We start from the raw sequence: 11,700 nt of genomic DNA, 5'->3' as shown, positions 1-11,700 counted from the left end.
AGCAAAAACCATGCTCTCCAGGTTTGGAGAAGGAAATTATTAATTGAATCTCCTCCACACAAAAGTCAAATTCCTTAGATGTGCATCTACAGTTGAGTCTATTAATCAGCTCTAACTGAAGTCAACAATCTGGGGGTGGGAAAAAGAAGAGAGCTGAAGAGAGATTAAAGATGAGAGAAAACTACATTTAAAATCTGATTCATTTATAACAACCACCACACACACACAAAAAAAAAAAACCTTTTGCGACGGAGTCAATTCTAACTTATAGAGACACTGTCAGACAAAGTAGATCTGCCCCATAGAGTTTCCAAGGCTGTCAGTCTTTATATGAGCAGACTGCCACATTTTTCTCCAGCAGGGCAGGCTGGTGGGTTTGAATCACTGACCTTTTGGTTACCAGCCAAGTGCTTAGGCACTGTGCTACCAGAGCTCCTTGATTCATTTACAGTACCTACCTGAATTATGCAACTCCAGGCAGGGTCCAGATTACAAACAAGTACTGTTCCTAAATCGATCTTTAAATCAGATTTGTATGTAAGTCTGAACAATCCCATATGTTTTGTATCTAGTCAAATAGTTTAAGATGGCTTCAAAGAGTTTTTGGAAAAATAGCATTAACAGATAATGGAAGTTTTCCATGAACTTTATGAAGCCCTCTTAAATATTTTGGAGTTCTAATGTGGTGCTGTGGGATAAGCAATCTGTTGCAATGTCAAGTGTGAATCATAAGGTCAGCAGTTCAAACTCACCAGCCTCTCCTCAGAAACCCTATAAAGGGTTGCTACAAGTCAGAAAATTTCAAAGATCAGCTCGAGAAGATAAAGCCAAATACTATAACAAAATATGCAAAGATTTAGAGTTAGAAAACCAAAAGGGAAGAACATGGTCAGCATTTCTCAAGCTGGGGGAACTCAAGAAAAAATTCAAGCCTCAACTTTCATTATTGAAAGATTCACTGGGCAAATTATTGAATGATGCAGAATGCATCTAGAAAAGATGGAAGGAATACACAGAATCATTGTACCAAAAGGAAATGGTTAATGTTCAACCATTTCAAGAGATACCATATGAACAAGAGCCAATGATACTCAGAGAGGAAGTCCAAAGTGCATTGAAAGAAGTGGCAAAGAACAAGGCACCAGGAATTGATGGAATAAAAATTGAAATCTTTCAGGAAAGTGAGGCGGCACAGGAGGCACTCACTCATCTCTGCCAAGAAATTTGGAAGACAACTGTCTGGCCAACTGATTGGAAGAGATCAATGTTTATGCCCATTCCAAAGAAAGGTGACCCAACAGAATGTGGAAATCATCAAACAATCTCTTTGATATCTCAAGTTAGTAAAGTTTTGCTAAAGGTAATACAGAAATGGCTACAATCATACATTGACAAGAGAACTTCCAGAGGTTCAAGCTGGATTCAGAAGAGGCCGTGGAATGAGAGATATCATTGCTGATGTCCCATGGATCTTGGCTGAAAGCAGAGAATATCAGAAGGATGTTTACCTGTGCTTTATTGACTACGCAAAGGCTTTCGATTGTGTGGATCATGACAAGCTATGGACAACATTGAGAAGTATGAGTATTCCAGAACACTTAATTGTACTTCTAAGAAATCTGTACCTAGACCAAGAAGCAGTTGTTCGAACAGAACATGGGAACACTGAATGTTTTAAAATTGGGAAAGGTGTGAGACAGGATTGCATTCTTTCGCCATACTTATTCAACCTGTATGCTGAGCAAATAATCCGAGAAGCTGGGTTCTATGAAAAAAAACGTGGCATCAGGATTGGAGGAAGACTCATTAACAACCTGCGATATGCAGATAATACAACCTCGATCGCTGAAAGTAAAGAGAACTTGAAACATTTACTTATGAAGATCAAAGAGCACAGTCTTCAATATGGATTACATCTCAATGTCAAGAAAACAAAAATCCTCACCACTGGACCAATAAACAACATTCTTATCAATGGAGAAAAGATTGAAGTTGTCAAGGACTTCATTCTTCTTGGATCAACTATCAACACTCGCGGAAGCAGCAGTCAAGAGATCAGACGACGTATTGCACTGGGCAAATCTGCTGCACAGGAACTTTTTAAAGTGTTGAAGAGCAGAGATGTCAGCTTGAGGACTAAGGTGCGCCTGACCCAGGCCATTGTGTTTTCAATAGCCTCATATGGATGAGAAAGCTGGACAGTGAATAAGGAAGATCGTAGAAGAATTGATGCCTTTGAGTTGTGGTGTTGGAGAATACTGAAAGTGCCATGGACTGCCAAAAGAACCAATAGATCTGTTTTGGAGAAGTGCAGCCAGAGTGCTCCCTGGAGGCCAGGATGGCTAAGCTTCGTCTCTCCTACTTTGGACGTATTGTCCAGAGGAAACAATCGTTGGAGAAAGATGTCATGCTGGGTAAGGTGGAGGGTCAGAGAAAAAGAGGAAGACCTCTATCAAGATGGATTGGCCAGGTGGCATCATTGATGGACTCAAGTGTGGCAGCGGTAGTGAGGTTGGCCCAGGATCCAACATTGTTTCGTTCTGCTGTGCATGGGGTCGCTATGAGTCGGTTCCTACTCGATGGCACCTGACAACAACAACAACAACGAGTCAGAACCGACTCGATGATGCTTAATAACAACAGTGGAATATATATATTTGTATGCATAAAAACGTCACAGAAATAACACTCCAAGATATACAAAACATCTTTAACACAACAATATAGTAATAATGTTGGAAGGAGTGCAGTAGCTCTGTAGGGTATGCAATGGACTAACCACAAGGTTGGTGGTTCTAGCCCATGAGTTGCTCCTCAGGAGAAAAAATGAGGCTTTCTGCTCCCTCAGATATTTACAGCTATGTGTCAAAACCGACTCAGTGGCACTTAGCAACAACAACAATAATAATGCTTTGATTCATGTCTGTCAAAAAGTAGTGCCTGTTTGCTATTAGAAACCACTGCATGTACCTTGAATTTTTAATGTAATAAGTTCTATGGGGGTTGGTTCATTAATATGGATTGTATATAAGTTCATAACCCAAGGACTGCCTGTATGTAAAGAATAGGTTAAAAGTGAACTTAGTGAGAATTTATATTTCCTCATTATGTTTTTATGTACAGAACATTAACTGTAAATTATCATTAACCACAATTTAACAGCACATCCCCAATCTCATACTCTTACAGCTTTCAACTCCATGGGAAAGTATTTTATTCTTCCCAGAAAATGCTCAAATTTAGCATTATTTTTGTTTTTTTCTTTAAGAACACGGGATCTCCCCCCTTTCTTCCTGTGGAACTTTCTTCAGTCCCTGTGCCCATTGAGATGATGAACCAAAAAAAAAAAAAGGTCAAAGATATAAGTTTCCTCCCAGAGTAGATAAGTAAGTAGCTATAAAAATTATATAGTATGGAAGGCCAAAAGTTAAATCCAAAGTTAAGTAAAGGCTAAAGTGGTCCTGCTGGGGAAGTCATAACAACTGGACTTCAAATCATTTGACAAAACTAAAGAAAGATGCTAGACAAGGGACTGACAAAAGGAAGAACCACCAGCATAACTAAACCAGGGCCAGAAGAAATGGAGATTTGTCACAGTGGCTAGGAAACTAAACAATATTTTTTTAACCTATTTTTAAGATTTATCTATGCAAACTTTAGAATTAGCTAGTCTATTCCATTGATTGATTCATCATGTTAAAAATGGAATCAATTTCTAAAAGAGACCCTCCTTCTCTTGCTCAAAGCAAATCTCTTCATCCCTGCTCTGAGTCACCTCCCTTCCCTATCAACCAGCTCCTGTATATGGTTTACCCTCTTCTTCCCTGCTGGCTCCTTCCTCTCAGTATTGGACATACACCAGTGTCTCCTATCTCTAAAGGAAAACAACAACAAGAAATAGACACCCTGGTTGGGCTGCCTGTCCTCAGTTCTCTCCTTCCCCCTGTCTCTTCTGAAAAGAATTGTCTACAGATGTGGGCTCTACTTTCTCTTCTCCTATTCATGATTCACCTGCCATAAACTGATTCTATTCATTCCTTGTTCTCAGTGAGGTCACCAAGTACCACCCGATTTCCAAATTCAATCATGGTTTCCCAATCCATGCTCTCACTCCTTTCATAGTACTCTTTCTCCTGACTTCTGTGATACTGCTTTCATGATTTGTCCTCCTTCCCAACCTCTTCTGTAGGGTTTTCCTTTTGTCAATCAATGGATTTACATCATTTCCAAGTATAATTCTAATGCTTCCCAAGGTTAAAAGACACCCTTCTAAAAGGAAACCTAGAAAACTATTTTGCCATGCTAGGTAAATTTTGTGACCCATCCCAGTACATCTATGGTAGACAGATTCTAGTGGACCTTCCAGACTAAGCCAGACTAAGAAGAAGAAGAGGCAGACTACATCTGAAAGGTTAGCCACTGGAAACCTTGGCAACAGCTGTGGAACACTCTGATATAGTGCCAGAAGATGAGGTTGGGAGGCACTTGAAATACAACTGGGGAAGAGTTGCCTTCTCAAAGTAGAATCAACTTTCATGACATGGATGGAGCAAAACTTTCAAGACCCAAACCATGGTATTTTCAATAGCTCATATGCATATGAAAACTGGACAGTGAATAAGGAGACTGGAGAAAAATTGATGCATTTGAAAGTACCATGGACTGCCAGAGGAAGAAGAACAGTCAGAATGCTTCTTACAAGCAAGGATGGAGAGACTTCTCTCTCATTCTTTGGACATATTGTCAGAAGGGATCAATCTCTGGAGAAGGACATCATGCTTTTTAATGTAGATGGTCAGAGGAAAACAGAAAGACCCCCAAAGGTGTTATGTTCAAACATAACAATTGTGAAGCTGGTGCAGGGCTCTGTTGTACTTACAAGTCGTTATGAGTGTGAACCAACTTGATGGCACCTAACAACAACAACATACTGATGGATGTAATCTCACTTAAAACAAGAATTTATTTTTTATGTTATAGAGGTGATATCAGTATAGGCTGTGTTTTCATGCAGATAGATGCCACAGTATATGAAGATCACCACGGAACAAGGACCTTCCCCCCAGAGCTGACAGAAAGAGAAAGCCTGTCATACATTCACAATGCTAGCCTCAGAAACGCTGAGAAAATAAATTTCTGTTTTTCAAAGTCATATGTGGTGTCTGTGTAAAAGCAGCACTAGACTAAAGGTGGCCTGGTGGCATCAGAACATTAAGACAGTCACTTTCCTCCATTTGCCAAAGAACCACGTCAATCAATGAAGGGAACTAGTCTGCCCACTCCTTGCCCTCAAGTCAAATCCATTGTCTGAACCTGATTCCATCTTCCTCATCCCACACTACCCATGGTCTCACTCCCTTTAGGATGAAAGTCGAACACCATCTTGAAGACCCACCTCTTTCTTCTAAGGTAATTCATTTTGCCCATATTTTAGGAAGCTGGCTCAGCTAATAGAAATAATATCCCAAAATGGGGCTCAAATATTGTACATGGTGACATTCCTAAGAGGATATGAGGCTTGAAGTGCAAACCTCTTTTTCATAAATTGAACTCGGGTCTGTGTGAACGAAAGGTGGATCCTATCTGAGAGAATTACCAAAGGCTATAAACCACAGTTTCACTCTAAGAAGGGCTGGAAACCATGAGCATTCCCTTCGTGGCACCTGCTGTAAATCCCCATGATTTATGGGCAAAGTTGTATGCAGCTGTAAGCATGCCTCATGCTGGGAGAATAACTTTCCAGAAGCCAGGTGTTTTTTGTGTCTGGGCTTACTCATCAAACCTAGCCAAGCCCTGGGCCACATGACTTTCTCATTCAGCAGGTGGCAGGCTCCTATCCAACTTCAAATAATTAAGCAGGGACAGCCTTTGGATAAGGAAGTGAATGGGGCATTCCAGTAACAGGGATCGAAGGACCAGAGGGGTGACTGTGTAGACACAGGGCTGACCCACCCTTGTTCCCAGCAGGCCATGATGGGGCACTTGATAGGTTGTTGTTGTTGCTGTTGTTGTTGAGTGCTATCGAAGTCGGTTCCAACTCATAGCAACCCTGCGTAGAGTTTCCAAGGAGCTGCTGGAGAGTTTGAACCACTAACCTTGTGGTTTACACCAAACTTGCAGTCCACTGCATTATCCGGCAGCACCACACCAAGACTGCATAGCTTTCTGGTGGGGCAAAGCTTTTGTTCTTGGCCACTTTCTCTTTGAAAGGTCTTTATGACTCTTCATAGAAGAACCCTGGTGCCATAGTAGTTACGTGCTTAGCTGCTCCATGGGAGAAAGATGTAGCAGTCTGTTTCCACCAAGACTGACAGTCTTGGAAACCCATGCAATCGTTCAACCTGGTCCTATCAGTGCTCTGAGTTGGAATCGACTCAGCAGCATTGGGTATGTCCATTAGTAGCTTGTCTGGGAAATTCCTTGAGTTTTTGCAATCGTCTAACTTTGACCACATCTTGACATGAATGATATTTATTGTTACTCTGACTCTGGCAGGGGCAGAGGGGACTTCTGGATGATATGTATGTTTATTGTTGTAAGTGACACAAGGCAAGGATAATTTAGGGCAGATCAGAGGGTAAGTTTTTGTTTTGCAGAGAGTCAGTAGGAGGAGAGCTTGGGAGACCTCCAAGTTAGGAGATGGGCAGGATACTTGCCCAGAGAGAACGTTCATGCTCATTCTTCTAAGGTTTGTGAGTCACAAAAAAGTAGCATTGCCCAATATCCAACCCTTGAAACATCCTTTTCTATATTTCCAAGACAGAAAATATGTCCCTAACATAGCAATATCTAAGGAGCTCTGGTAGCATAGTGGTTATGAATCAGGCTGCTAACCTCAAGGGTCGGCAGTTCGAAACTACCAGCTGTTCTGCGGGAGAAAGATGAGGCTTTCTGTTCCTGTAAAGATGTACAGCCTCGGAAGCCCTGTGCAGGGTGTCACTATGAGTTGGAACCGACTCCACAGTATTTAACAACAACAACATAGCAATATCTAAAGATGCACTGTGGACTTCTGGTGTGGCACTGTGGGTTAATGCGCTGGACTGCAAAGTCAGTTTGAAAGACAAGGTCGGCAGTTCAAGATCACCAGTCACTCCTTGCAAACCTTATACAGGGTTGCTGTGGGTTGGAACTGACTCGACGGCACTTAACAACAACAACAACAAAACTGCACTGTGGTTTATATCCCAAAGAAAGCTTTTGATTTCCTAAGAAGATCAGTACCAGAGAATGAATATAAAGAATGCAAGCCACTCCTCACCATTGCGACTGTTCTTTCGACGCATCACATGACTCTTATACATGTGTCTTTTACATGGTTTCTTAAAATAAAAGGCAATGACCAGGAATATCCACATCTGTTGTGGTCTTTGAAACCAGTTACTATCCAGTTGATTAGGAGTCCCAGTGTGGTGCTGTAGGATCAGCATTGGACTGCTAGCCACAAGTTTGGTGGTTCAAACCCACCACCTGCTCCTCAGAAACCCTATATAGGATCATTGTGAGTCAGAAACATCTCAGCGGGAAACATCATCATCTAGTTGATTACAGCTCATGGTAACTCCCTGTGAGTCAGAGTAGAATTGTGCTCCACAGGGTTTTCAATGGCTGATTTGGAGGAAGCAAGTTCCCAGACCTTTCCTCTGAGGTGCCTCTGGGTGGACCTGACCATCCAACCTTTCAGTTAGCAGCTCACTGTGTCAACTGTTTTGCACCTCCGCTGTGATCTTTGCACTCATAAAAACCAAGAATGGTTAGTTTGGGCCAAAATTAATTCCCAACTTTAAGGTTTGTATTATTTTTAAAAATATGATTGAAGGCACAGTTGAATAATAATTTTTAACGGACCATAATCCAGGAATACTGCACTTGAATCACTTTAAATAACTGCTTAAAAGTGATCTAACTCATACCCAACATAAGACAAGGGCCTTCACTCCTCCAGCTCTCAAGCTGCTCCTGCCCAGTGGGTTCCAACAAACTCAAAAATCCCTTGGCTTTGTTCCCCAGCCCCTGGGTCCTCCATCCATAGTTCTGACATGGACTTCCTGGGGCTCTGGGGGTTCACATCTCCAACCCAAAACTTCAACAGAGAAGCTATCCTGGGGAGGATCACCTAGCAACCAAGGAACACCATGGGGAGAAAACAATACAGGATGAAGTTGGGAATGCTCTGCTTCCCCTAAACCACCTGGGACATTTCATCAAAATGCACAGAATTACAAAGCAAAGGGAGAGCAACAAGAAGGAAAGCCATCATGTCTTGGGCACTTCTGCATGCAAACCCTGCACTGGAACAAAGTCCATACATAGTTCCGTCCCCTCCACAGAAGCCAGGTTCTTTTAGAGGTGTGGAATGGCAAGGCAGAGAGAGTACAGCAACCTTCCAAGATTCACCTGGGGACCAAACTCTGAGATCCTGCCCAACTGCATTCAGAGATGTTTCACCTCCACTGGGTCACAAGTCACAGGTCACCACCAACTGCAGGATGTCACTGACCAAGTTTTCTGTGAACACTAGATTCTGCAAGGGTCTTGCAACATAGGGAGACATCCTGGGTTTGGTCATTTTCCCATCCCTCTCAATACAGACACCTCTGAAACTCTAACATGCTGACCCAAGTGGTTCTAAAGAATTGCAGTTTGGGAGCCAAGAGTGATTATTCATTGTTCTTACTTCTTAAAGACCATTCAACCAGTTGCCATCAGTTTGATTCCAACTCAGTGACCGCACGTCTGTCAGAATAGAGCTGTGCTCCATAGGGTTTTTCTTGGTTTCTTTGTCAGAAGTAGATCTCCAGGTCTTTCTTTTACAGTACCTCTGAGTAGACTTAGAATATGTGTGTTAACCATTTACACCACCCAGGGAAGCACATTCTTCCTCTAGTCACAAGGCTTTTTTCAGCACCCCAGGTTGTCCTGGGGCCTCTCCCAGCCAAAGCCCTGGATTCTTCTCTCAGCAGCAGCCCTTCCTCTCCACTCCTTTACTGCCCCCTTTCATCTCTGATTACTTTCCTTAACCCCCAATCCCGTAATATGTAGATCATCTTAGTCTCTGTCTCTCTATGCTTAACAAGACAGAATCCTTTCTGCTTCAGAGGGAGTTGGGAGATATTTTGCAGGCTAAATCAAGCAAAGTTTCTACATTCACATTAAGGTATGAATACTGAATATAGATATTTTATACATTAAAGCATAGCTCACTGAATATTATTGTGTTAGCATTATTCATCCAGACCCTACCTTGCTGCTTCCATGCTGTCCATTCATACAGTTAATACTATTGTCCTCACCTCGATGTGGTCAGGCCTTCCATCGGTATGCATCCTTTCTTGTACTCAAGCTTGGGCTTGAAAGACTCTCTGGGCAGGTAAGAATAATAGGTAGGGTAGTTCTCAGTGTACTCGGAGAGGAGACATGGTTTCTCTGTCTTATCATAAATCTTGGTAGGGAGATGTGGACAGTGATGTCGCCTACAAAAGACACACAGAGGCAGGTTGGTTACCTTCTTGGTAGGAATAGAGCCAGTTTGGTAGGCTACCTTCTTAAAATGTGACCCAGACCTATAAAATCTTATGGGTAACTGGCACTGAAAAGTATTTTGCCTTTTTCTTTCTCTGCTAAGCGATGTGTAGTGACCAGAATTAAAGATGATCGATCTATGACCACCACTCGTCTGTCACTTTGTTATATTGTAATGACTTGAGTGTTTCTGTGATTCTGAAAGCTATCCCTCCGGTATTTTAAGTTCCAGCAGAGTCACCCACGGTGGCCAGGTTTCACAGGAGCTTTCAGACTAAGACAGACTTGGAAGGAGAACTGACTACCTCTGAATATCTAGTCACTGAAAACCTTATGAACAGTGGTGGAATACTGCCAGATAACCGCAGAATATTGTCAGATATAGTTCCAGAAAATGAGCCCCTCAGGTTGAAAGATACTCCAAATACGATGGGGAAAGAGTTGACCATGATGACGTAAATGGAGTAAAAGCCTTCAGGACTTTATATGCTGATGGGGCACAACTCAACATGAGGAGAAATAGTTGTAAACATCCATTAATAATCAGAACATGGAATGTACAAAGTATGAATCTAGGAAAACTGGAAGTTGGCAAAATGAAATGAAACACACAAATATTGATATCCTAGGCACTAGTGTGTGGCACTGTGGGTTCATGCACCAGACTGCAAAGCCATTTGAACTGCAAAGTTGGTGGTTCAAGCTCACCAACAGCTCCTTGGAAACCCTATGCAGGGTCGCTATGGATCTGAACTGATTTGATGGCACACAACAACAACAGGCATTAGTGTGCTGAAATGGACTGGTATTGGGCATTTTGAATCTGATAATCACAAAATTTACTATACTGGGAATGGCAAATTGAAGAGAAATGGTGTCACATTCAAGATCTAGCTTAAAGTACAACACTGTATGTGACAGGATAATATGTATACTCCTACAGGGAAGACCAGTTTATACAACTATTATTTAAATTTACGCCCCAACCACTAAAGGCAGCGATGATGAAATTGAAGGATTCTACCAATTTCTTCAGTCTGAAGTTGATCAAACATGCAATTAACATGTATTAATAATTACTAGCAATTAGAATGCAAAGAGTAGAAACAAAGAGAAAGGATCAGTAGTTGGAAGAGATGGCCTTGGTGATAGAAACAATGCTGCAGGATCACATGACAGAACTTTGCAAGACCAATGACTTCTTCATTGCAAACACCTTTTTTTTTTTTTTTTTAATGGTTTATTGTGAATTATGTGATAGTTTACATGGGAGAACATTAGCTTTACATTCATCCTATTGTAAATCCTTTTATTGCCATGGTTACAATCCCCTCCATGCAACATCAACCAACCAAAGCGTATACCCTACAAGCCCACCCTCCCCTCCCCCGTTCATCAGCACACAGCCCCTCTCCCTTTCTGGATCTAAAGTCCCCAGCCGCTCCATCTCTTCACCTCATCGTCTCTGCCTCCATCTCTGGCATCACTGCTTCTCTGGGTAGGGTCCTGCTCTCTGCTCTTCTCCCTTGGTGGTCCCAGGGACCTCCATTCCTAGACTGCAAAGTCAGTCACTCCCCTCCTTTTGCTACAAAACGTCTACCTTTACAGCAAATACCTTTTTAAAATAACATAAAAAATGACTATACACATGGACCTCACCAGAGGAAATACACAGAAATCAAATTGACTACATCTATGGAAACAGAAAGTGGAAAAGCTCCATATCATTAGCCAAAACAAGGCCAAGAGAAGACTGTGGAAAGGACCACCAATTGTTCATATACAAGTTCAAGTTAAAGCTAAAGAAAATTAAAACAAGTCCACGAGAGCCAAAATAGTATACCCTGAACATATCCACCTGAATTTAGAGGTCATTTCAAGAACAGATTTGAAGAATTAGACACTAATGACCGAAGACCAGAAGAATTGTGGAATGACATTATACAGAAAGAAAGCAGTCATTTAAAGACAAGAAAGAAGAAAAAAGACCAAAATGGACATCAGAAGAGACTCAGAAACTTGTTTGTTCTCCAGCATAGATAATCTAAAGCAAATGGAAAAAATGAGGATGTAAAACAACTGAACAGAAAATTTCAAACAGCAGCTCGAGAAGACAAGATCAAATATTGTGAATTCTTCAAAGATCTGGAGTGAGAAAACCAAAAAGGAAGAATACTC

The 11,700-nt window shown here is 41.6% G+C and overlaps 1 protein-coding gene across 1 annotated transcript in view; it reads right to left on the bottom strand.

Moving 5' to 3' along the window:
- The window catches only part of FAM154A (family with sequence similarity 154, member A), a 26,103-nt gene that overhangs the window by 10,888 nt on the left and 3,515 nt on the right, over positions 1-11,700 (bottom strand). Inside the window, exon 2 of the mRNA XM_006864504.1 lies at positions 9,294-9,473. Coding sequence (XP_006864566.1) covers positions 9,294-9,473 — 180 coding nt within the window. The remainder of the gene's footprint in view (positions 1-9,293; positions 9,474-11,700) is intronic.

Source organism: Chrysochloris asiatica, unplaced genomic scaffold, assembly GCF_000296735.1.
Source record: "Chrysochloris asiatica unplaced genomic scaffold, ChrAsi1.0 scaffold00065, whole genome shotgun sequence".
Taxonomy (NCBI): Eukaryota; Metazoa; Chordata; class Mammalia; order Afrosoricida; family Chrysochloridae; genus Chrysochloris; species Chrysochloris asiatica.
Note: the sequence above shows the minus strand (reverse complement) of the source record. Positions and strands in the feature narration are given on the sequence as shown.